At 40.1% G+C, this 27,017-nt stretch overlaps 2 protein-coding genes and 1 long non-coding RNA gene across 6 annotated transcripts in view; 2 read left to right on the top strand and 1 right to left on the bottom strand.

Annotated features, from left to right (window-relative positions):
* Positions 1 to 911: 911 nt before the first annotated feature.
* LOC127942153 (uncharacterized) lies at positions 912 to 5,906 on the bottom strand. The gene is made up of 3 exons (XR_008149271.1): positions 5,766 to 5,906; positions 5,516 to 5,603; positions 912 to 1,504 (listed from the first exon to the last, which is right to left on the bottom strand). It is a non-coding gene; the product is annotated as an uncharacterized LOC127942153 (long non-coding RNA).
* Positions 5,907 to 12,533: 6,627 nt separating this feature from the next.
* On the top strand, positions 12,534 to 14,929 carry LOC127941400 (deoxycytidine kinase 2-like). The gene is made up of 7 exons (XM_052536397.1): positions 12,534 to 12,763; positions 13,506 to 13,621; positions 13,741 to 13,934; positions 14,038 to 14,185; positions 14,290 to 14,405; positions 14,495 to 14,594; positions 14,733 to 14,929. The coding sequence occupies exons 1-7, from the start codon at positions 12,670 to 12,672 to the stop codon at positions 14,757 to 14,759; spliced, it is 795 nt and encodes a 264-aa protein (XP_052392357.1). The 5' UTR covers positions 12,534 to 12,669; the 3' UTR covers positions 14,760 to 14,929.
* Positions 14,930 to 16,484: 1,555 nt separating this feature from the next.
* Positions 16,485 to 27,017, top strand: part of LOC127941399 (ankyrin repeat and KH domain-containing protein 1) — a 48,788-nt gene continuing 38,255 nt past the window's right edge. For all 4 annotated transcript variants that reach the window (XM_052536396.1, XM_052536395.1, XM_052536394.1 and 1 more), the window contains exon 1: positions 16,485 to 16,933. In XM_052536396.1, the coding sequence (XP_052392356.1) occupies positions 16,658 to 16,933 (276 nt within the window). In that variant the 5' untranslated portion in view covers positions 16,485 to 16,657. The remainder of the gene's footprint in view (positions 16,934 to 27,017) is intronic.

The following is a 27,017-nucleotide window of genomic DNA, read 5'->3' as shown; positions in this document are numbered from 1 at the left end:
TTAAACTGAGAACTGTTTGCAGAAAAATCTTTAAGGTCCTGCATCAGTGAACATTTGAACCTTTTTCAATAGTTGTGTTTGAGTCCCTCAATTGTCCTCAGTGTAAAAAAAAAAAGATCTCAAAATAATAGTCACTGCTGGAAAGTGTTCAAATATGCAAAGATGCTGGAAAACTGAAGAATCTGCCTCACATTAAAGATCAGTTCTCACTTTAACTGTTCAGAACAAACAAGGGACTCATGCACAAGCATCACAAAACAGAAAGACAGTCGTGGACCATCCAGGTAACCACAAACAGTATTGAAAACCAAGGGTTCCCAAACATCTTTTATGTAAAATATCTTACTCAGGACAGTACTAAATAAAAATAACTTACATTTGTATGATCTCTCTTATTTTTTGAAAATGATTCACATTTTTTACAGATTCTTCAAGGGGTTCCCAAACCTCCGCATGCCACTGTATTTCTATCTAGGCAAGTTATATATGTACATTTTCATTTAAATGAGTACTTCGCAAGACCGGAAGTAAGGATGCACATACTCGCGTCACTGAAGCTCACCAGCGCCATCTGGTACACCGACATAGATATGTATCTATGGTGCACCGAGCCCATCGGGCTACTTTGTGGCTGTGGATTTACAGTTTTTACCAATTGCTTACACACGTTTTCAAAACTAAGTCTTCTTTTTTCAAAACTCTACACACAATTCTCAAAACTGCACACACAAAATGCAACACTGCATTCAAAATGCCATAAACACATTTCAGAATGAAGCATTTGCATCAAATGGCAAACAGTGTTGTTTCCAAATGCGTAACACGTTACCATGTATTAGCTATAAAGTGATTTACATTTTTAAACGTATTTACCTCCTGAAACTTAATGCATTATAATTAACCTCCCAACATTGGCTGCAACTGGTGTGTATAATGTACTTTCCCCCCAGACTATCTCAACAATTCACAGTGCTTTTCAATTTCATTTGTAATGTAATAGTTTAATTGCAAAATAACCATTTGAGAAATTTATGCATTACAGCACTACAAAATCAAACTTTAAAAATAAGTGCATCGACACATAGCAATCAATAACAACAACATAAAATGTAAGGAAAAGGATAAATGTAGGTCTGGAGCACAGATGGGACATTTAACTGTTCTTTTATACTGCCTTATATCATTTAGGTATGTTTTGCTGATCTTGTCAGTCATGGTCAAGTCATGATAATGGTGTAATTTAGTGCTTGTGATTCGACCAACCCTATAGGTGTACCAATCCTTTGACTTTGACTGTTGCCATGTCACAAATTCCAGTTTCTCAGATTGATGAGGTTCCCTGAGTGTTACATCAAATAAAGCAGTCAAAGGCTCAGGTAAGTCAGGATGCTCCTCTGAATCAGTGTCAGATGATGCAGTGTCTGTGTCACTATTTTCCAGGCTTGTCAGCACTCAGCACAGAAGTCCACAACCTGCAGTTCCTGGATGTCATCATCTCTCAATACTGATAATAGAGCAATAAAACGACACAGTTACTGTGCTGCATAATGTTCACATCAGAGCTTTAACACATAGGTGTACAATATACAACAAACAAATGTCATTTCTAAAATAAGTAACCTGAAGACAAACGCAGACCTATCCAAACTAACATAACAAATTTGATAATAATTAAACTGTGTCAGTAGGCATTTTCATCTCTGCATCACCAAGTAACACCTTTCTCATGCAACATTATGGTGTCAAAACACTATGGCAAGCTTATCTAGGCTGTGTCAACTAGTACATGCCTCTCTGGCTGTGATACTATTTTTCCTAGCAGATGTTAAAGCTTGTCTAGCCTCTTTGGTTTGTGGAAGCTGATTTCCCTCAATGGAGCTGGTCTGACTTCTTTCCTGCTGATGTCTTTCCACATGCACACTCCAGAAGTAACCACTGCTTTCTCAGTCCTTCCCATCCTAACATTGAATTATATTGCAGCTGCATTACTGCAGCATGACCCAAGCCTGAAATGTCACAAAAAACATAATAAATGCATTTGCTGTAGAAGCGCAGACTCAAATACGGGAAGCGTTCACTCAGATGGGAGTGCAAAAACACGGCACAAAAATGAATGAAACATATCGCTGCAGCTTGAGACAGGCTGTTATTTTCTTATGAGGAAAAAATGTATATGTTAAATAAAAAATGTATATGTTCTTAAGAATTTTTCAACAATTGCACTTAAGAACATTCTTGAATGAATCTGGCCCCAGGCCTCTAAACCCAAATAACTATCGTTCTCTCTCTCTCTCTCTCTCTCTCTCTCTCTCTCTCTCTCTCACACACACTTCCGGTGCAGGTGTTGAGCGCGAGTGGATGGAGTGGTGTGAGGTGGTGCAGAGTGGCGTGAGTGAACCCTTCTCTCTTTGTTCTCTGCGCTGGTTTTGTTTGTTGTTTTTGTTTGTTTTCTCTCTTTGTGTGTGTCTGTGTGTTTCCCTTTTCTTGCTGTTGTTACACCTAGGTCTGTGTGCTATCCGTTTTTTAGGAAGCATATTGGCCCAGTGGGTTGTGTTCACTCACAAGATGCCACGCATTCCACACCTTTTTTGGGGAAGTCGTGGTCTAGTGGTTAGAGAGGTTGAGCAAGGCACCGAACCCCAACTGTCTGTAATAAATGGCTGCCCACTGCTCTGGGTGTGTGTGTGTTCACTGCTGTGTGTGTGTGCACTTTGGATGGGTTAAATGCAGAGCACAAAATCTGAGTATGGGTCATCATACTTGGCTGAATGTTACGTCAATTAAGGTGGCATCCGTGGTGAGTGTCGAGGACTGCTGCTTGGCTGTTGGAGAAGTGGTTGGACACTCAGGTGTTTTATCCGCGTCCAGGATGAATAATACGATTGTGATTTTTCTGGATAGTGTGAATAAAGCGAATGGTTTGGTAGAAAAGGGGATTGTAGTAGGAGTAGAATTAGTTTCGGTCCTCCCACTTTCTTTACTTGACAAAAAAGTAACTCTCTAACGTGCCACCTTTTGTGAGTGATGAGATGTTAACGCAAGCTTACAGGGAACTAAACTAACTTTTTCCACTGGTGGCACCTGTGCTACTAACTTTTTCAGTTACTGGCGCAAAACATGATTTGGACGCACAAATTATTTATAGTAATTACTGGATAATAATGAACAATAATGAAACTGTATTGCATACAGATGTGCTTTTTATTTTACTTGCCGTCTTTTAAACCACATGCCTTGTTCTATTTCTTACAGTACACACTGTGCATTGCTCCGTCTTTTAGCTGGGGTTAGAGGGACCCTGGTGCGGGTTGTACAGTGTGCCCTGTTTAAAATGGTTTAATTTGAACTGTATGTTCATTCTATTTATTTATTTGTGCTATTTACATAATGTTTAAATTTTTTTAAGTTTGTTTTTGTTAATTTAAAATAGCACTGCAGTCTTCACTGTAAAATAAAATACACAATCAAACCAAAATGTATTCAGACACCTTCAACATTTCTCACATTATCACAGTTTATTTGCTGTAGTTTAGAAACTGGTAATAAAATATGACAATAACTCAGAACAAATTAATCTTGATAATGTCGGATAACTTTGATAAAAAGATATGCAATGGAACCAACCAAAACTTCAGACAACTGTCAGTATGACAACATTTACACAACTATCAATACTTTGTTGAACAGTTACCAAGCAAGCAATGCTTCATTTGGTTCAGTCTGTGGTGTGAAAAGGTTGCATTAGCAATTAAAGAAAGAAACACTTAAGCAAAACATGGTCAGGTCCCTAATTATTATTATTATTTTTTAATCAATTTCACTGGTAGCCTACAGTATGAAGAATTTTTGGGTATAATATTTCCCAGATCACTATTTTGCCATACTCACTTACATGAATGAACTAGTGGCCTGCACCTACTAGTAAAACAATTCTATCTGATTTTTGGATTGACTTTGGATAAATTCTTGTTAAAACTACAAAGTAATTCAATCAAGAGCAGTGAGTGATTTCCTTTCATTTTCATACATTAAAGACACTGACAGCAGAGCTAGTAAATTAGGCGCGGTCACCTTAAGAGACAAACGCATTCATTATAATGATACACATCCGATTTCTTTCTCAACTCTTTACTTTCACTTAAGACATAACCACAGACTTTTTCGAACACACTTTCCAAGATGGGTATTTTGACATATTTTATATGTATTTGTTGTCGGTACAAAAGCAAGAAGACTTTGAGACGCGTCTCTGCTTGCTCCCTGAACACCAGAACACTGCGGTGCCGAATTGATCTCTTTCGCTTTTCGCTCTTTTTTTCTGTTTATTTAAACTGCGATTTGTATTTGTTCGTTCAGGTTCAGGAGGACGTGAACGTCCTGAAGGAGAGCTCGGTTCAGTTTTGCTGTTCGTGAAATGCGGCTCTCTCTCCGCACTGATCACAGCGCGAGTAATCAGCTACTCAGTTCAGCTTTCTCGCATCGCGGGGCTGAAGCTAATTTGATGTGTTGAATGCTCGGAGCACGTTATAAAACGTATTCTTAAAATACACATTTCTGTTTTAATAAATGCTCATATTACAGCATAGCATAACACATAAGTCGGTACAATAATAATCAGTGATACATTTGCGACCCCATAAAAATATTTTGGGTCGCAATGGCATTTCAAAAGGTCGCATATGCGACCATTTTGGCCGCAGTCTAATTCCCTGAAGCTTTGTCACGTTATGGCAAGTTGGTGTCTCCAATAAAAAAGATACAGTAGCCTTTATTGAAACATGTAGTTGCTTTTAGGAGATTCTTCTACATGATCATCCCTGATGATGTGGACTTAGACTTAAAACTTAAGGTTAGGATTGATGATTTTAGCTACAGCATTTTTATTACTACTGGAAAGATCAGGCGTTTTGGGTACAAAAAAAATTTGACATTTAATTCGGAACTGCCAGAGTAAAAATATAGGTGAACCAGAGAATGAGAATGTGCAAGGGAGTGAAGAGGAAGGTGTAGTGGTGGCCGCTGTAATGTTTTTTAAAATAATGTTCAGTTTCATGCACTGATTGTTTTGCTTCATAACACCTCAATGTATCATCAGGAGACACAGGTATTAATTTTGTTTCGCCTGTTTGTCTGTTTTTTACTCCAAGTGATGGTAGCCATTGACTTGCATTAAATGTATCACCAAGGACCACAGTTTCAGCTAAAAATCTTTAAAGTTTAAATTTTACTTAAATTGAATTTCTTTGAACTATACTTAAAATTGTATTTCAAAAATTAACTCTCAAAAACTTGAGTCCAAAGGGTTTGTAACGACATGAGGGTGAGCAAATGTTGAATGAGCTAAACCTTTAAGCAAACAGATCCCCCAAAGAGGTTAAAAGAGCTATTGTAATAATTTAATGGTTTTAGGCTTTCTCAGAGGTTTTATAAAACACAGGAACTATCAATTAATAGTGAAATGATTATATTTTTATGTTCTTTTAGATATTCTGAGAGAAGAAAAGAGGTTACTTACAAAGAATACTTTATAGAAATGTGTAGGTTTGTGGCCAAAGACGATCGAAAGTCCTCTGAACACCAGAGACATCAGTCGGCTCTGTAGTCTGTTATAAAATGAAAGAAATGATCAATCAACACCAATCAAGAACCTATCAAGCACAATTTGATTGCATTACACAACCAATTGTAAATGTTTTGTGATGCATTTTCAGTACTTAAACTGTTAAAAACTATGCAATGCAAGTCTATATCGGATATGGACCAACCTTGATTTGTTGTGAAAGCTGTCAACAGCTGCCCAACTTTCTCTCTCCTAGACTGAAATACATCTCGGTTATGTATGTAACCATGGTTCCCTGAATAGGGAACGAGATGCTGCGGTGATGTCACCGCGTATGGGGAACACCTTCGGTGTGACGAATGTCTGAAGCCCTATACCATCCCGCCAATCCTATTGGCCAAATGGCGCATGGCACCACCCTACGCATGCGCACGCATGATATACCTGGGTGCCGCGCGCCATTTCGCTCAGATTTTATGACTGAAGATGAAGAACATTATCAAGGTACGGCACGGCCAGGACCGCAGCATCTCGTTCCCTATTCAGGGAACCATGGTTACATACGTAACCGAGATGTTCCCTTTCATAGGTCACTTCGATGCTGCGGTGACGTCACCACGTATGGGAATGCTATACCAAAACGCCTGACGTACCGAGGAAGCATCTGCTCAAGCGGAGAGAACCCGGGAGCCAGGAGCCATCCTCACATCTAGACTGTAGGACTTGATAAAAGTGCTCGGTGAGGACCATCCTGCCGCAGCACAGATATCATCCATAGAAGATCCACTGAGAAAAGCTTGAGAAGAAGCCACAGCTCGAGTGGAATGAGCTTTAACTCCTAAGGGGGAAGCGAGTCCGCGCGCCTCATAGGCTAAAGAAATTGCCTCCACCAGCCAATGTGACATGCGCTGTTTTGTAACCGCATGGCCCTTACTTTTATGTCCAAAACAGACAAACAGCTGGTCAGATTCATGCCAAGGGGCTGTACGATCCACATAAGTCTTTAAAGCTCTCACAGGGCAAAGACTTAGATCTCCTCACCCAGCCTTAGCAGGGGAAAAAGCTTCCAGGACCACTTGCTGAAAGCGAAAGGGGTTAGATGCGACCTTAGGAACATAGTTAGGCCTGGGCCGCAGCAGCACCTTCACAGAGCCCGGTGCAAATTCCATGCATGAGGGTGAAACAGAAAGAGCCTGTAAATCCCCAACTCTCTTGAGGGAGGATAAAGCCATGAGAATAAGTGTCTTCAGTGTCAGGAATTTATCCGGTACAGTCTCCAAGGGCTCAAACGGATGCCCTGATAAACCTAGCAACACAATGGATAAATCCCATGAAGGAACTCGCACAGGGCGGAAAGGCCTCAGCCGTCGCGCACCCTGTATGAAACGAGAAACTAGTGGATGACGCCCCACTGAGGCACCGCCTATGTATTCGTGGTAAGCTGAAATGGCTGCCACGTAAACCTTTAAAGTGGCTGGTGTTACGCCATCCGAAAAACGGTCCTGGAGGAACTCCAGCACTGAAGCCACTGGGCAGTAAACTGGATCCACATTACGATTGCCACACCAGGCTGTAAACAGTCTCCACTTGAAAGCATATAAGCGTCTCGTAGAAGCTGCTCTAGAATTCAATATAGTCTCAGTGGTTTCAACAGAAAGACCGGGACATACTAACGCACTCCGCTCAGTGGCCACGCCCACAGTTTCCACAGATCTGGCCTCGGGTGCCAAATCAGTCCCTGTGCTTGTGATAATAAATCCTGTCTGAGGGGAATCTCCCATGGAGAGCCCGCTAGCAGACTGATCAGATCCGCAAACCACGGCTGCGTGTGCCATCGCGGAGCCACCAGCAGCAGCTGTTCCACTCTGTCCCGCCGTATTCTGCATAATACCGCTGGGATCAAACGAATCGGAGGAAAAGCATACAGACTGGTCCTGGGCCAGCTGTGAGCTAATGCATCCACGCCCAGGGGCGATGGGGGGCATAGGGAGAACCATAGCGGGCAATGCGTAGTCATGTTCGACGCGAATAAATCCACTTTCGCTTTGCCGAATATCCGCCATAAAAGATTCACCGTCTGGGGGTGTAATCTCCATTCTCCCTGTTCCAGAGCCTGTCTGGATAGCAAGTCCGCTCCGAAATTCAATCGTCCGGGGACATGAACGGCCCGGACCGACAGAAATTTGTCCTGAGATCAAAGAAGAACATGCCTCGCCAGCCTGCACAGGGGGCGAGAGTGTAATCCTCCTTGATGGTTCAGGTATGACACAACCGCTGTGTTGTCCGATCTGAGCAGCACATGACGGCCGATCAGCAGATCCGCGAAATACTGGAGAGCCAGAAAAACTGCCAGTAATTCCAGTCTGTTTATGTGCCAGCCGCGCTGAGCCGCTGTCCACACTCCGTGGGCTGGGCGTCCTTGACAAACAGCTCCCCAACCAGTCAAAGACGCGTCCGTCGTGACAGTCTCTCGGAAAGCATAAATTCCCAGCCGAACTCCTGAAACGTGTCCACGGCAGGAATTAGGCCAACAAATTGAACATTGGGCTCTGCCGCTAGCGAAAAAGCGGCGGCTGCGCGAGCCGTCATAAACGGGACGTTTGTGTAGGGTCCCTGAGTCGCCCCTCAAATTCCGAAAGCAGGATTGCGCAGAGTGTCTGAGGGAGCGTCTGACATTACAGCTCGATCCAATGCCGCTCGAGGCGCTGTTTGCGGCGAGACAGTGAATGTTTGAGCATGGGGACTGCAATGAGAGTGTAGGATGCGCGAAAGCGGTCCGACAGCGCTCTCTAGCGGAGGGCACAGTCCCTGGCAAGCAGCAAAATGATCAGGAGCTGCTATTCGGTGCCCGAGAACGAGAGGCCATTGCCGTTGAGGTCAGGTTCAGTCTTTTTCGTTGACACTGGTGAGCCGGAGGAAAAACCCTAGGGCCCCAATCATTACGAGGAGGCGCCATAGGTGAGGGCTCCTCTCGAGAGGCTGCTCGCTGGCGGTGAGAGGAGGTTGAGCGAGAACGCGCGGGCGCTTGCCGGCGTTCAACCTCCCTGGGTCTGCGGGGAATCAGCTGGCGGAAAGCGGCTGATTGCTGTTTCGCTGCCCTGAACTTTTCCACTACCGACGTGACAGCCTCACCGAACAACCCATCCCTGGAGACAGGGGCATCCATGAGGAAAGATTTGTCCTTTTCCTTAATATCGGTGAGATTAAGCCAGAGGTGGCGCTCAACCGAAATCAAACCGGCCATAGAACGGCCCACTGCACGAGCGGTATGTTTGGTAGCACGTAGCACAATATCCGTTGCTCTACGCAGTTCTTTTACTGCCTCCGGCGTGATGCCCTCACCTTCGTCAAGTTCCTTCAATAGCTCCGCTTGGTAGGCCTGAAGGACCGCCATAGAGTGGAGTGAAGCAGCCGCTTGACCAGCAGCCATGTAGGATTTACCCACCAGGCTAGACGTGACTCGACACGCCTTCGAAGGAAGAAGGGGGCGAGACTTCCATGCCACGGATGAATTAGGCGCAAGGTGTTCGGCGAGAGTCTCTTCCACCAGGGGCATTATTGTGTAGCCATGGTTCGCCATATCAGAAACAGTGGCGAAATCCGCGGCCGCAGCATTAGTAATCCGTGCCGAAAACGGCTGTTTCCAGGACCTCGAAACCTCCTGGTGGAGGTCCGGGAAAAAAGGTAAAGGCCTCCGGGGCTGTGTAGGTGTCCGACTAGTTAAAAAACGGTCGTCCAGCTTAGAAGAGGGTTGGGCCTCGGCCTTGTCAACCTCCCAGTCTACCCCCAATTTACCCACCGCACGAGAAACCACGTCCAACAGCTCACTGTAGGAGGGGGAAACACGCCTCTCCTGTCCGCTAGGAGGGAGAGGGCTAGTGTCGGTCTCGAAGTCCTCAGACCCCGAGGCCGCGGTGGATAAAACGTCGTCATCATAGCGTCCACAACCGAAGGAGATAGCGGCGCATGCCTCCGGTGTGGGGTGTAAATCCTCATTAGAGAAGACGACAGGCTCAGTATAACTTTTATTCTGCAGCAGGGTAGGGGAGAGCGAGCGATGTGGAGAATATTCCAGCGCTGCGCTGTCCACGAAATCCATGTCGCACGTGTCACCCCAGGCCCTCGCCTCGTGTGGTGCCTCGGCAGTCGCAGAGGTGACATGACGGGGGTTAGACTCGAGAGCGACATCGGAGAATACTTCCACCCTAGAGCGCAGTATTCTGAGCCGCAGGCCATCACAATGGGGACAGGAAGAAAGGCCGCTAAGCGCCGCCTGTGCGTGATGCAAACCAAGACACACTACGCACCTGTCATGAGTGTCACCCGCCGTGATGTACCTGGTACATGGCTCCTTACATTTACGAAAACTCATCGCGTCCGCGAAGAGGAGTTAACACTGCTCGAAGAGATCGCTGGAGAACGCGAGATGATAGGGCACAGATGATTCGCTATTCCTGAAGGAATGAAATCTGAGCGAAATGGCGCGCGGCACCCAGGTATATCATGCGTGCGCATGCGTAGGGTGGTGCCATGCGCCATTTGGCCAATAGGATTGGCGGGATGGTATAGGGGTTCAGACATTCGTCACACCGAAGGTGTTCCCCATACGTGGTGACGTCACCGCAGCATTGAAGTGACCTATGAAAGGGAATCTAAGTTAGACAAAGACTATGTCGGTCAATTATTTCATGCTTAAAGGGGGGGTGAAATGCTATTTCATGCATACTGAGTTTTTTACACTGTTAAAGAGTTGGATTCCCATGCTAAACATGGACAAAGTTTAAAAAATTAAGTTGTACGATTGAAGGAGTATTTCTGTTCCAAAAATACTCCTTCCAGTTTGTCACAAGATTGGGAAAGTTTTTTTTCGAGTATGGCTCTGTGTGACGTTAGATGGAGCGGAATTTCCTTATATGGGTCCTGAGGGCACGTTTGCCGGAAGAGCGCGCGCTCCTGTAGAGCAGAGCACTGAGAGCACAACAGACTTCACTGATCAGAGCGAGAGCGTCGCGAAATGTCACAAAAGGAGTGTGTTTTTGGTTGCCAGGGCAAGACAACCCTGCACAGATTACCAAAGAAAAAACAGCATTAAGGGACCAGTGGATGGAGTTTATTTTTACAGAGCATCAACGGAGTTGTGCAAGTGTTTGTGTTTGTTCCCTGCATTTCTAAAATGCTTGTTTTACAAACAAAGCCCAGTTTGACGACGGATTTGCGTATCGTTTATTTCTTAAGGATGATGCAATCCCAACGAAAAAGGGTCACGATTGTGTGTTGGAACCACAGGCGGTGAGTAAAACTGCTTAAAATATATCTGCCTCCTTGTTAGTGCGTCCGCCTCCCATCGGAGACCCGGGTTCGAGTCCCGCACGAAGCGAGTCCTTGCTGCTGCTGCTCTCGTTCAGTTTCAGCCTTCACAGCTGTCACAGCTTCCAAACGCTGTCAACGCAACTGGCGCTCGTGATTCTTTAGCTCCGCCCACACGTCACGCCTCCAGTCGCTCGTGTTTTTCCGGGAAAAATCGGTACAGACTATCTTTCTCTTATGAATATAATAAAACTAAATACTTTTTGGAGTTATGAAGGATGCAGTACTACTCTATAGGTACTCAAGATTAACATGATATTGAGTGAAAACCAGCATTTCACCCCCCCTTTAAGATTCTTGCACACAATCCTGTAAGATTAATTAGAGCTCCAAGAACACCTAAAACAGAGAAAAAAAAGTGTTAACATTACATTTCAAGACTAACTGAAACATTCAGCATAAACTTTTAGCATGAAACCATAATTAGAAATGACAGATTTGAAGCTGTCTTGAATGAATGTAAACTTACACAAATCAGATTTAATTTACAAATAACAACATTCTAAAAATAAATATGAATTTATCATTTATAGCACAATTGTTTATACACTTATTTATTTGTCAATTTGTAAATCTCTTTTTTTTCTCTCTCTGTGTGTTGTTGTCTCTGTGTACTGGAAGCTTATGTCACTAAAACAAATTCCTTGTGTGCGTAAGCATACTTGGCAATAAAGCTCTTTCTGATTCAGATCCTTTCTGATTCTGATTCTGAATACAACTACACATAATAACATGCTTAATCAGTATAAAAATGAATACAACAACTACTAAATAACTAATAATAACAATACCCATTTCCATTGGTGTATTTAAATTTTCATGAAAAAAAATAAAATAAAACAAAGCACATATATACATTTAATTAACATTGAAACTTCATTTATTTAAAGCAATTAACAATATTACAAAAAGTTGTCTTTAGCTGGATTCGTACCCAGGTCTTGGTGAGCAGTGAGCGCCAGTGTAATATAAATGCGCGAATTTAACGCAAGAAGAAACCGGAAAATATATCATTGCGCGCATGCTAAGGAATTTGAACTAAGGTCTTTGAACGTCAAATTTCACTCATTCATTTCTTCATTTTTTTCTTTCTCTTCTTGCCCTTCTCTTTTTCGTCCTTCTCTCATTTCTTCCCTTCTTCCTCGTCTTTGACGAACTATTGTTCCCCAGCTTAGATGAAGTTGACAAAATGTGCGGAAAACAGATTTTCTTGACATTCGTGATTCCGTAGTCACCTGCTGCCATCTGCTGGTCAGCCAGACTAACTTACTGGCCACATTGATTTATATAACAGGCAGCACATTAAAAAAATGATAACTACAGTACATTTACTGTGTTATCGTCTATCTGCAATTTTGATCTTTCCGTCCACATCTTCGATCACTTACCATTTCAATCTTGGGAGATTTGCATAATTTAAAGGTCTGAAAGGTTTATGAACGTTGTCATGCGTCATGTTTACAATTTAAAGTACAGGAAACGGCTCAAAACACTGAAAACAGGCAAACCTATAAAACTTAACACGCTGTAAACGCCAACCAATGAAACAGATGCTTTTGTGGACGTGGCCAATCACACGGTGAATTTCTCAGAGCCCCTCCCCCGCGTCGCTGACCATGTGAAGACTTGCCGCGAATTTCAAGAAGCTCAAACTGTTTAGGCGCGCGCGGAAGCATTAAGCTGGTCTTGGAGACTTAAAAATATCTATAATACAGTTGCTTGTTAATTTATTTTAAACAATAATGGCTACTCCTCCGAAGAGATTTTGTTCAAGCCCCGACGTTGACCTCAGTTTCGAAAAAAGGGCATTGAAGATCTCAATAGAGGGAAACATTGGTAAGTTTAATTAATTTAGGTTTAATCAACAAAATAATATACGTTACATAAAATAAAACGCAATTAGTACATTACGTAAGTGTTAACACCTTAATTTATGAACGAATCTGAGAGCATTCTTGTGTTGTTCAATACAGTAACGTTAGTGTGGTTGGCGCCAAATGCTAAATCTATTTTGTAGAGCGAGCCTTGACAGCCATCGTTTATTCTTCTTAATAGACTGAATTGTGTTTAAATAGTTAGGCTTCTTGCCTCATGTTTAGTAATAGAATTGTAAAAAGTATTTTTAAACGTCCTGAAACATTTATAAAAAATTATGGAACGATTGACAAGTAAATGACAAAAAGTTTTATGACAACCGTAATATAATTTAAAATAATAACAAAAATAGTAATAATAAAAATAAACATCTGCTACATTTAATAAGAACTGGCACAACATTCGGTGTAAGCATGCTTCTGGCAATTAATACCAGATATAAACAGACCGACATAAAGTAAGTTACTCTGAATTTTTGCTCTGCATTTAACCAGTGTATGCATTTAACCCATCCAAGTGCACACACAGTAGTGAACACACATCCTTATTGCTGTGGCACCCAGGGAGCAGTTCGGGGTTTGGTGCCTTGCTATTGAGGGTGGAAGAGAGCACTGTTAATTTTATCTTTGGCAAAGATGCACAAAGCAAATTCGGATTGGCTGTGTTTATGTATTGTATTTTAAAACGTGTATTTATGCAACAGCGGCTGGGAAGTCTACTTTTGTGCGGTTGTTGGAGCGGGCGTCTGAGGAGTGGGAGGTCATACCAGAGCCCATTGGGAAGTGGTGCAATGTACAAACCACAGAGAACGAGTATGAGGTACAGTATGACTGTATACAAGATATTTTATCAAGGAAGTGTCTTTAATCTCAGTCTTAAATATTAACGTGAGTGAATTTTTCTTTTTTAAAATAACCTATACCCTTCTATCCATATAGGAGCTCAGCACATCCCAGAAGAGTGGAGGCAACCTGCTGCAGATGTTATATGACAAGCCCAGTCGCTGGTCTTACACTTTCCAGACCTACGCCTGCCTGAGTCGCGTCCGTGCACAGCTTCAGCCTCCTTCTGCCAAACTTCAGCAGGCAGAGCAACCAGTCCAGTTCTTCGAGCGCTCGGTCTACAGCGATCGGTACATACATTTAACAGATTGTGTGGAATTTGGAAAAGAGTTTAAAAATAGTGTTAAACTGAAAAAAAGAGGGAGAAAAAGTCTTACGTTTTTAATTCTACAGATATGTGTTTGCCTCTAACCTCTTTGAGTCTGGAGATCTGAATGAGACTGAGTGGGCCATCTATCAAGACTGGCATTCATGGCTCCTCACTCAGTTTGAGTCCCAGATTGAGCTTGATGCCATGATCTATCTTCGTGCTGATCCCGAGGTACCACACAGCTCCTTACATGGTGCACGAATCACCTGTAATAACAAAAAAGTGATGTAAATGTGAGAATTTTATGATGTATTGATTAAACGCATGATCTGCAGAGGTGTATGCAGCGTCTTCAGTCTAGAGGACGAGAGGAGGAACAAGGGATTCCCTTGGACTACCTGGAGAAGCTTCATTATAAGCATGAGTGTTGGCTGTACAACCGAACCACAAAGTTAGTGATCCCCTTATTATGTGCTGAAACTTGTATTTGAGCTGTTTTTCATTGTTTGAATATCTAAATGGGTATCTCGTCTTATACAGGTTGGATTTTAAGTATCTTAAAGACCTTCCAATACTAGTCTTGGATGTTAATGAGGATTTTAAAAATGACAGAATTAAGCAAGAAGATATTCTTGATAAGGTACAGTATGTATACTCTATGGGTCTGTGGACAGATGGGATAATTAGGAATACTGCCTCTAATAATAGTGTTTTAGAACTGCCATGTTTGGACATGATTTTACATCTTAAATAAGTTATTTTTTTTGTTTGCTTTCAGGTGAAGGAGTTTATGAGCACCCTGTAGCCTACAAATATACATGAATTTTTGTCAATCATGTAAACTGGTGCTTTATCAGTAGTACTATGGGGATTTATGCCTGTGGGTGAATTTGTGGTTTTATTTTTTAAGCTGATTTTATATTTACCTTGTTGTACATATGTATTTCTTTGTGTAATAAAACATATTTTTTTTAACTTTTATGTGATGAACAAATAACATATACAGTAACATACAGGAGATAAATATTTATGTAGTAAATGTCTGGAGATTATTCTGAGTGAAAAGTTGACAGTTAATGTTACAGGGTTCTCGCAGCCAAAGTAAAGCTGGGAATGTCAACATTTGCTAAAAAGACATGTAAATGAATCACATTTTTAAATCTAAAAATACCTCTTGTTATTCTCTCATCTTAAAGATTTTGTCTGATAGAAATGACTCTTTTTGAGTGCAGCCTCTAAAATTATGTTTTAAAATAGAATCTTTGCCTTGTAATTACAAGCAACTGGAAATGTCATGTACCTGTATATTAATTGGTCAAATGTGTGGGAAGAATATGTACTGAAAGATGTACAGCCTGAATAGAGTGAAAAATAAAATGGTTTCATAACCATTAATTTCTTAAGCTTAAGCCAATTCTCTCCACTTTGCCTTATGATTAGTTGCCCAAACTCTTGCTCCTGTAATACAAGCTGTCAGAACTCTGACTCACTCACCAGTGAGAACCTGATGGAAGCTTTCGTAAAAAGAAGTAGAATTCAGGCAGCGAACTAAGCATGCAACTTGTAAAAATATCACCTAACAAAAAAACATTAACATGTAAAAAGAAACGAAAACTTATTTAAGTGAACTAAGCATGCAACTTGTAAAAATATCACCTAACAAAAAAACATTAACATGTAAAAAGAAACGAAAACTTATTTAAAATTATTTAACATTTCATGATTTCGATAGACTCCCAATCACAATAGCATAAAGTCATACATTTTATATGAAAGTAACTCACTCAGCTTCTATACCAAAATAAAAAGGTAAATATATTTATGCAGATGAATATGACAAAAGTATCCCTATGCAAAATAAACTAATTTCCAGAAAAAAGTACAATATTGCCACTAGATACAATATATTATTACTCTTAACGGTATATGTTATAATGTTTACACAATATCAGATGCTCATCAAAATAAACTACAAGCCCCATAACTCAATCGTTCACAGAAATCCGGGTATTACTTCACCCAGGTCGGTCGCGCCCTCCTCTAAACTGTTATTGACACAGTTGTTCTAACATGATAAATAATAAGAGTTGCCTAATATCGGACGCAGAGATGACAGAAATTTTAACTGTCAACATTGGATATTATATTCCTAAAATAATTCGACAGGTGGCGACCGACTATTATGATGCATCTTCCATTGCATTACAGTAAACACGACACCTCGAAAATTCACAAAACCTCCTAAATATGATTCTGAAAACAAATTAACCTCTACTTTCTCGAAAACGTCAAAATAGGCGTATCGAGTGGGCGGGTGTTAGTGACGAGCGTGCCCGCGTCCAATCGTCTTTACTGAACGATGTTTCCTGACGTCAAATCTTAAAGCCCTCTTGTAAACCAACCTTGACTTCGCATGTTTTCGCTCGAGTAGCGTGTGTTGCAGCCAATCGGGTTCCATTACTTAACTCTCATGCCCAATGGCCGTTGCATATTTTGAAAAGGGGCGGGGCAATACACAAATGGACCGAAGTGAGGGTAGGTTGTTAGAAAGTTAATGGCTTGGGGGAAAGAGATTCTCTTCTCGCTTCAGGAGAGTTTTAGGATTTTTCTGAAGTAAAACGTAATTATTTTATAACAGCATAACCCCAGAGGAAGTGAAGAGACAACATTACCTTCACAAACAGACGTATCATTTCGTAAAGTATGCAGGATGCAGTAGCCGGGACGGCAATGCTGACGGACGGCTTCGAGGACGAGATTGACTCGGTGACTCCGCGTTCCCCTGCGTTAGGGATGGGGGTTGGAGCTACACCAGGAGCCGGACTCGGGGGCCTCGGGATCGGCGTCGGTGGCAAGAAAGTCCGCTTGTTCGGCGAGGCTGGCGGGCCCACAACAGACAGACTTGATTTCAAGCTCACAGCGGCCGCGGTGCTGTCGTCAGGCCCCGGATCCGGCAGCGACGAGGATGAGGTGTCTGAGGTGAGAGCGAGTCCGCCAGCAGCAAAGTGTGTGTGCGCGCTAGCTGACATGCTAACTCTAACGCTAGCTTTAATAGGCTTCATTCCCAACCCACCAAAACCGTGCAATTTAACACCTTATCTAAAAGAGGCCGATTTATCACGTCCCATTCTTGGCAACATTTACACAACAACACTCTTGTTCGGAGCGCCGTTTGCAGCCATAAGTAAGTTTCTCCTGACCCACGTTGCCAGTTTGCGTTTCTAAATAGCTCAAATTCTGGCGAGTTAGCTTAGCTTAGCACGGGCTCAGAGACGAAGGCTGCGATTTGGGCCTAAAGAGATCATCAGGGGGCAACGCTGTCCTCTGCTAGTTAGCCATCACGAAATCATTTCAACGCGTTTAGTTATTTGGCACTTCAGTTTACACCTTTAAAAGTGTAACACTTGTCGCGTCTCAGTGACAGTCCTTTTGAAGGATCTAAGTTAGAATTGTAAGTTAGCCGAGAAGCTAAGTGGATCTGGGTTCGTAACTAATTATTAGCTTTTGAGCAAAGCTTATCTGCGTGACGGTACCCTGTCAGGCCTTTGCACTGTGTTGGTAAACTTGGGATCTGACATCTGTGTCAGATTTGTGTGTTGGTGCAAAATGTTACAACGTTCACATTAATCTATTACTCGTGCTTCAGTAAATGCATCTCCACTACAGCTTCTGAAATTTCATGTGACGCAAATGTTAAAACGACAAGCTTTAAAGTTTAGATTTTTCTTCCTCTGTGTCAGTGGAACATTTATTTACCATTATGATTATGAAGTGTGGGGCTGGGATCTGGGGAGACTTGTCATGCGGGTTTGTCATACATGCAGATGCACCTGTTGGGTCCTGTAGATGTTTAATTCTTAATCCCAATTAGAACGTTTTTTTTTATTTTATTATTATATTTTTTTTAAACTTCAGCAATTTGCAGAATCAAGGGTTTACTTCCATTTTATCCAATATTTGGTGATGGTCAAACAAGATTAACTTTTGTTGACACATGACAGGCGTTTTCCTGTCGATTGTTGCATGCTGAAAAATTAATACATACATACATACATGGGTGGGTGATATGACCAAAAGCAATCACCATGTGAGTAATTTTATTTCATGATAACATCACAATCTAGTTCTTTTTGCATATAAAAAAGGTTGTTATTTACAATATTTTAGGTGGGATTAAAATTATTCTTAATGACCGTTTCGATGTCCTAGCAAAACCAAATACTAGCCAAACCAAAGTAAAACATTCTCAAACTGAAGACAAGTCAATACACTATTTATGAGCAATGGGTCAAATACAAGACAACTGACATAACATGAAATAAAATGTTTTAAGTTTTTTTTTTTTTTAGGTTGCTCTGTGGCATGCAAATACCGAATTGACTTCCCCTTTTTAAACGCATTATGAACACTTTATCTATGCATAAGCTTGTTTTTTTAATCTTAAAAAAAAAAGATGTTTTGATCTTATGTTTAAAGGATTAGGTCACTTATTTCCCAATAATTTACTCACCCCCCATGTCATCCAAGATGTTTATGTCATGCTTTCTTAAATTACAAAGAAATACATTTTTATGAATAAAACACTCCAGGATTTTTTCCATATAATGGACTTCTATGGTGCTCAAATGTTTGAACTTCCAAATTGCAGCTTCAAATCACTCTACTCTATCCCAAACAACGAATAAGGGTCTTATCTAGTGAAACAATTAGTCATTTTCTAAAAATGTATATTCTTTTTAACCACAAATGCTCATCCTACACTTGCTCTGTGCATGAGCGACTTGACGCATTATGCAATCATGTTGTAAACGTCACACTCGCTTAGCTCTTCATCTGTGTACTCCGGTTCATAAAGGTAGCGTAGAGTGAAACCTCCATTTCACTTTCTCAATTAAAATCATCTGACATCACTGTTTTACCTTTTTTTGTAAAGGTGTTTGACACCTTTCGCTTTGCAAAACTTGTAAAAATCAGATCTTCTGCGTTCATCACACATGACCTTTCCAGCGTGGCTACGTAATGCATGAGATCGCAAGAGAAGTATTTGTGGTAAAAAGTACATACATTTTTCCAGAATATGACCAATCAATTTGTTAGACAAGACCATTATTCCTCGGTTGGGATCGTTTCGAGGTCTTTGAAACAGCACTGAAAGTGTCTTTTGGACTTGCAGCTCTTTAAGCACCATTGAAGTCCGTTATATTATATATAAAAAGTATAGAAATCCTGGAATGTTTTCCACAAACACCTCAATTTTTGGTGATTGAAGACAGAAAGACATGAACATCTTGGATAATGTGGATGAGTAAATTATCTGGAAATTTTTATTCTGGAAGGGAACCAAATGCAGACCTGCCAACCTGTATGCATTTTGACCTCAAAGTTTGCTGGTAATATTTGTCACTCTAAACTATGGAAAAATGTAGTGACACGCCTGTCCACGCACAGTATTCAAAACAAGCAATAGAAAAAGATGAAGAGTTAAACCAATAATAGCATTTTTTTTTAATAGTTTGTAGTTTGTTCAAAATGGCTTGTGCTCGCTCTGACAGAAAGGCTGCATGTGAGGCTGACCGACACATGCTGTTTTACTTAATGGATAACTTTTCACAGGTAAATTCTCCATCTGTACGTTAAAAAACCCATGGAAAATTTATGTTTTTCTGTCAAAAGTGCATTAGCTTTTGCTTTGCGATTCTTCACGAAACTCCACAGACTTCGTTTAGAACGAACATCGCCATGTACATGTGCGCCAAACAGACAGAGCTCAATAAAATAGGATTGCAATAATTGACTAAAATATAAATTTTGCTGCAATATTTGTAGTTGGCCAATAAATGTGACACATGTAGATTTTTAAACCTACAAGTTAGTGTATTTGTATGATAGCACTAACTGTAAAGTCTAATGGGGTAATCAAAATATCCTTTTTATTCAATTAGTCGGTGCTTTTTATTCATATTGCTTTTTATTTATAAAATAAATCTTGTTGAAAATCACTTTCGAGTCCAAGAGTTCGCCTACCAATGGTATGAGAGGAGCAGCTTTCACTCTCAACCAAACTAACATTACTAGCCAGTCAGAATGTATTGCTCTTATAAACACGAGACGCACATAACATAGTATCCAATTGCAGAGTCGCAGCCCTGATGAATGGAGAAGCGCTGCAAAAAGCTGTGACGCGCAATGGTCAAAGATGTCCATCTAGCACATATTTACTATATACTGTATAGAAAAGCTAACTGTAAAGCAGCGGACCTATGTAAACACCATAAAAATGATGTGATTGCCAGAACATATTTACCGTGATTTTTGTCCTGTTCACACATCTGTTAATGGTAACGCTTTGAAATCCCTTGTACCCTACCTGTTGGAAAAAATCCAGTCTCTGCCTGTGTCAGTTTGAGTCTTGTTAAAGTTTTAAATCCCTGCCGCCAAGATGCTGCTCTGTCGGTCACGGATTATGGAAAGTGAAACGCAAATCTGTAGGGGTGGTTGGATTTCTTCACGCACTTTAAAATATTTATTTGAAGCTTCTTTCTTTTCAGATTCTTATTCACGGCTTTATCATAATAGGCTGCATATTAAGAATATTATAGGAAACCACTATCTGAAATTAGACATTTCAGCTTCCCCATATAGACAGAATGGCATAATCATAACAGCCCACAAATATTCGACTGTGAGATTGGTAGTCGAATCGGGCTGCTCGAATCGAATCATCGACTATTTGGGGTCACCCCTAAAAAAAAAAAAATATATATATATATATATATTAGGGATGTCAAATTTTGATTATTTCCATGATCGATCGTCGTTTAAATTAACGATCAATTAATCGATTAATCGTTAACCATAATACTGCAAAATGCGTCTATTGCAGGCACGCAGTCAGCGGTATGACAGGATGTGCAAAAGCCACACACACACACAAAACGCTTTCTCACTTGAATTAAAGAGGTTTTAGTCTGAATAAAATGCTAGTAGCAGGATTATAAAATGAATAGATGTGATTATGATCATTTGATAAAATGAAGAGAGCGCGCCATACTTTTGAGGTCATTTTACTTTGTTGACAGTTTCCAATCCCGCACGAAGAACGCTGAACGCGCCTCTTTAAATGGTTTTGTGGTGCTCGTTGTTGTATTTTAAAGCACAATTGCAATGTTTTCAACTGACATTATTGTATAAAATTATCCGAAATGTGGAGCGCGTGTGACTGCGCTGCACATTAAGTGAACTACATCGGCGCTGCTGCACCAAAACACAGTTGCTCACATTAATTTGATCCTGCTGGATTCTGTCCTAGAAAATGTCAGATTTTTAAAAATCCGGCATACAGCGCATTAGATCGTGACAGTGCATGCGTGCAGACGAGGATGAGCGAGCGCGGCTTTGGCTAGATTTATTTGGAGGTTATTGCTCATGTCTCATTCGGCACAAATCGAAATGTTTCCATATTCGCAATGTATTTGAATGTTAAACTATTATTTATAATGTAAACTAGGCTTGTACTTAACACGCATTCGCATATAGACAGAAAAGATGATCCTCTTCATATGAGCAAAAACGTCCTTGGCATAACAGCAGAGTGGACCGGTATACTACGGTCTATTTAAACTGACCAGTGTAACCTTTTAATGTTTAGTTGACATTTTATTTTGATAATGAACAGACTGCGATGTAAGTTTGAATCGCTAGAATATACGTGTGCAGCAGGCTCCGGCGCGATCGAAACAGCTGAGACATTAAAAAAAATATATATTTTTCGCAAAAGTGTTTACTTTCATTTGTGCACACTCACAATAAAAACAGAAGATTTGTGCTCTTGTAAAATAAAGCAAACAAACAGAATGCGTTGTCATCCTTTTTTTTTTTGTGAACTTATGGAGCGCCCACACTTCTGTTTTAAATCCGTTAATCTTAATTAGCCTATTTAAGTCGGATATATTTCGCATAGCCTATTTAAAAAAAAAAAAAAAAAAACATGAAAACAAATTGTTATTTTTATTTTGGGCCTATTACTTAGTAGGCTATAAATTTTCCTTAAAGCATCCCATTTTGTCCCAGGGCTTAGAACCTGTGCCCTAGTCAGGTCCATGCAGAAACTTGTGAACGATGCTCGGCGTCACCGTTTAGTGACAGCAGTGAATGCTCCAGGAATGTGTCGGTCACAGCGCCTATTAATCGCTGTTTTGAATCCAGCAATTATTTATTTAGAAATGATAAGATCTGATTATGACAAGTGTGGTATAAAAGCTTTTTAGATCGCGACCATGCTTTTGGACCCCATAGTCTTCATTTACGCGGCTTTGTTCTGGTTTGCCGGTTGGTCACGAATTTCCACAAATTCAGTATATTTAGGCATTGTTTATTTCCTAAATCTTCATAGTCTAACCCTCTAATTTCCCAGGTTTATTTTATTATCTTTCGCTTTTAATAACTGTCTTCGCATCTCTTACTGTGGTAAACATGGGAAGGGAAATTAAAGATTTCATGAATTAATAATTCGTTCGATTTATTAATTTGTTCCCTTATTTCACTTAAATCATGGGTTATTTAGGGAACAAAATTAATGAAACATGGACAATTGCCACATTAATAATTCGTAGGAATGAATTAACAAGTTGTAGGAATGAATAGACTACCTGTCCTGTCACTGCAGCCCTGCAAAGCCCTGTCACTGTGTCCCGCAGCCCTGCAAAGCGCACGATATAAAACAGTTATCTGATGAAATGATTAGTAACTACATTTCTATTGCATTTAATGTTGAAGAACTTTTATGTTGTTTCTATTTTAATGTACTTTAAAGTTTAAATCACATTAAAAGCTTAATTTGTACATTGTGAATGAATGATGATGCTTTTATATATCGTCACCGTCACTCACAGCCGCTCGCACGTGTTGAGTGCGCATGAGCCGCACGCAGCCCAACATTGAATCGGTTAACCGACCATCGATAGCCTTAATCGATTGCATTTCTTATCGACAATTAATCGATCATCGATTAATCGTTGACATCCCTAATATATATATATTTTACAGGCGAAATATTTTAACCTTCTATAACTAGAAAAAAAGTGAGGTATTGGATGTAGATCTGAAAAGTGCAAACCATGTAACATGAGGCAGGCCTTTATGAATTAAATTAAATATTGTAAGTTAAAATATTTAAGTTTGATCAAAGCTGAATTTTCAGCATCATTACTCCAGTCTTCAGTGTCACATGATCCTTCAGAAATCATTCTAAAATGCTGCTTAAGAAACATTTGTGATTATCAATGTTGGAAACAGTTGTGCTGCTTGATATCTTTGAACAAACTATTTTTTCAATATTTTAAATAGTCCTTTGTGTCAGAGTTATTTAACCCAATATAACTCTGATTCTTCAGTCTAGTCGTCTGTTTTTGATACAAACACAACTGATAAAGGCGCACTCAAGCAGGTACTGCAAGTCATGTTGAGGTCAATTAAAATGTCAAATTAATATTTTGCGTTCAATTATTTACTAATCAGGCAAGTGGCTGCATAAGTGGGTCAGTTATGCAGTGTAGTCGCTATCACCCTGCAGAGATTTCTTTTGCAAAATAATTTGCTGACTGTACACGATCCCTCAGTTTGGGAACCACTGGAGTAGGTGATTTGCGCTCTTAGTTTGATGTGTTACAATGCTCTGTGTGTTTGATTACTGATGCATGTTTAGCACTGCGTTGTACACAGGATAAAATCGTCCAGCCTCGACTCTTTTATCGTCATCTGTGTTAAAATTCGCAAAGCGTACCAAATTGAACAAAGCTATATAAATGAAAAATTTGAATTCAGGAATATATAACGCCATCCACTAAATAATAATAATATATAACGCAAAATCCATATCATGGAACAGCATAATACTGGTAGTCACTTTCATACCGGTATATATCGCCCACCCCTACTACATGCTTACATTAACCTTTTTCGGTTAATCCAAATAGAAAATACAGAGATATAGCCTACCGTATACTGCAAATCAGCCAAAAAATACCAAGATATGAATTTTTGCTCATATTGTTTAGATTTATACAGAAGTGTTCTGGAGGTTTTTTTTCTACTAGCTGATCTCTGCTTAATTACAGTTTGCACATTATTTTGTTGCAAATGTTGATTTGCCTTCAAAACACCCAGTAAAACAGTCTCACAATAGCGTGTGTTATCACTACAACACACCCTTTATGAAATTGGTTCTTGCTTTTGTTCACACAGTTCTCGTTCTAGGACTGAACCCGGTAATGTTACTAGGTCCCCAACCCAGGATCAATCCCAGAACCAATACCGGGACGTGTTTGCATTCACACAGAATGCACTGTGGCAATTTTCTGGGATCTATGTGCAGTGTGAAAGGAGCTATATACACTGTTGCATTTCAGAGTTGCATGTCATCCCCCCCCCCCCCCATCCCACCCGGGTGGAATACTGGGGTGTGTCTGTTGCCTTTTTATAACTTGTAATGGGTGCCCCCCACCCCCAGTGTTGTTGGTATTTGTTTGGAATTTAGGGGGAGGGTATTAAAGTCTGTGGAGGTAGACAGAGCTGATGACATACTCAGGTAGGACCCGCATTCCCATGAATTCCAGCATTCTGCTTCTACTTCCTGTTAGATCACCACGTGTCATGAGTCTGCCCTATGAACTGAAATTAGATTAAATATTTTATGAAATGTAATAATTTGTGAAAACGGTTTGCAATATATCTAAAGCCCTGGTAGCCTTTCCGGCAGACATTCTTCAGGTTTTGGTTGCTTAAAATTAATTAAACTAGCCCGAATAAAAAAGATTTCATAAATAAAAAAGGATTGTATAATTTAAAAATTTTATTTCACTATTTAAGGTAGCCCATCGGGCAGGGAGGTGATGCATTTTGGTAGCCCAACTGGAAAACGAAATAGCCCCGTGTAGGGCTGGACGATATGGCCAAAATTCACAATCACAATATATTTCTTAATTTAGGTTGATACAATATTATTCCGATATAGATATGAACACTATTTTAAAAAGCCTCGTAAAACTTCCAAAAATGCAAACAACAGATGTCTGTTCATCCAAACTTATGAAAAATGAACTTGCCAAGTCCGACACCTATAATAGTAAATATAAAACCATATAATATTTTAGGAAAAGAAAATGGCACAAAATAATGTTCACCTTTTATTTGTATTTAGCCTTCATGTGAAATCACTGTCAAATAATCTTCTCGGACTCACCTAATTAATATTAATATCTTTAACTTCAGTCACATGATCCTTCAGAAATCATTCTAATATTGTTTTGCTGCTCAAAAAACAATTGTTGAAAACAAGTAGAATTTTTTTTTCAGGTTTCTTTGATGAATAGACATTTCAGAAGAACATTTATCTGAAATAGAAATCTTTTGTAACATTATAAATGACTTGTCACCTTTGATCAATTTAAAGCATCCATGCTAAATAACAGTTTTTTGCTAAATAACAGTATTAATTTCTATAATCTTAAAAAAAAAAGAATCATACTGACAGCTTTTGAATGGAATAGTGTATCATGTTACCAAAGCTCTTTATTTCAGATAAAAGCTGATCTTTGGATTTTTCTATTCATCAAGGAATCCTGAAAAAAAAAAATTACTCAACTGTTTTAATTATTTATAATCAGCAAATTGGTATATTAGAATGATTTCTGTTTCATTTAACAGTGAAGACTGGAGTAATGATTGCTAAATTGCTAAATTATTTTATGGTGTGCTTCAGACATATCCCTTAATAAAACATGAACAAATACATGGTGAACTACTGTATTTATTACAGTATTTTTATAATCTGACATGAATTTGACATATTATTATTAATAGAGACATATTATTATTACGACATAGAGACATAGCTAAATCTACTGTAGGCTACCAAGATCATGCCAAGATGATCTTTAAGTGTCTGGTTTATGAATGACAGTTTTCTCAAATGAAACCGTTAATTCTCATGAAGTGACGGTTTATGCTTTCGTGTCCTCATATAGTGACACACGGCAGAGACTACAAAACAGCGAGCTCCCATGCATCTGTGCCCGTCACCCACAGAGATGTAGAATTTGCAGGAGTAATATTTAAACAGCGGACATACTGCTAACGCGTTTTCATTTCTTCTTCGCTGCTCTAAACGGGTTGCTTGTGGCAACACAGCACAACACAGCAGCGAACCATGCAGCAGTTAGGCAAAGCTAGCGGTCATAACTAGGTCTTGTTTAAGAAAATGGTATCGGATCGGTATATGGGTTCATGTACTTGCCTATGCCAGAATTTGTTGTGGTATTGGTGATATTTTCGATACTAGTATCGGAATCGGAACAACTCTAGTAATTACTGTTGCACGGTGCACCGATACTTCAAAAGTATCGCGATTCTCTGAAATTAAAAACGTCACAATTCCTAAATTATTATTAGATTTGTAAGATACGTATTTCATGTTGGTGTGTGCAATGCACGCTTCCAGTGCCTCCCTATGGACGTCGGTTTTTTTTCTCTACACGCACGCAGCAGAGAAGCTGCAGCTGTCATGTGACAAACACTACAGCGAGATCGCTGCATTAGTGATGCACGGGTTGTCTAATAAACGTGGCAAAAACTGATTTGGCTTTATTAAAATGTGTGCATATTCACATTAACTAAATAGTCTTAATAAGTTGTCAGGTTGAACAAAGCACGAGGTTTTCTTGCATAATTAACATTTTAATTGTTTGGTCAGACAGTTCATATTATAATATATTTACATTAATTGGGGATTAAACGTGGAGTTATGTTCTGTTTGCTTAATATTAAAACAAGCATATGTGCACAGTACCTATAACTGCACTTTGTATCTGCTGATTGCTGATCGAGATTTACATGCTTGGCGAAGGTCTAAGTAGCAACGTATCTTCCGTTATGTCCCCGATGCATGGGGCAGGTAAAGAAATGTTACTTTATTTGCAGGGCGGGCTAAATAATTTAATAAAAGCGGGACCCTCGGGCTGGACAAAAAACGGACCCGTGCATCACTAGACTGTATGTGCGAGCACAA

The sequence above is a fragment of the Carassius gibelio genome, chromosome A21 (assembly GCF_023724105.1).
Source record: "Carassius gibelio isolate Cgi1373 ecotype wild population from Czech Republic chromosome A21, carGib1.2-hapl.c, whole genome shotgun sequence".
NCBI lineage: Eukaryota > Metazoa > Chordata > Actinopteri > Cypriniformes > Cyprinidae > Carassius > Carassius gibelio.
This window is presented reverse-complemented; position numbering and strand designations above follow the sequence as displayed.

What these genes read in the sequence shown, in the direction of transcription:
- LOC127941400 (XM_052536397.1), top strand. Translation starts at nt 12,670, where the DNA reads ATGGCTACTCCTCCGAAGAGATTTTGTTCAAGCCCCGACGTTGACCTC. An exon ending in CCACAGAGAACGAGTATGAG is followed by an intron (nt 13,622 to 13,740) that starts GTACAGTATGAC and finishes CTATCCATATAG; the next exon opens with GAGCTCAGCACATCCCAGAA. An exon ending in ATCTTCGTGCTGATCCCGAG is followed by an intron (nt 14,186 to 14,289) that starts GTACCACACAGC and finishes CATGATCTGCAG; the next exon opens with AGGTGTATGCAGCGTCTTCA.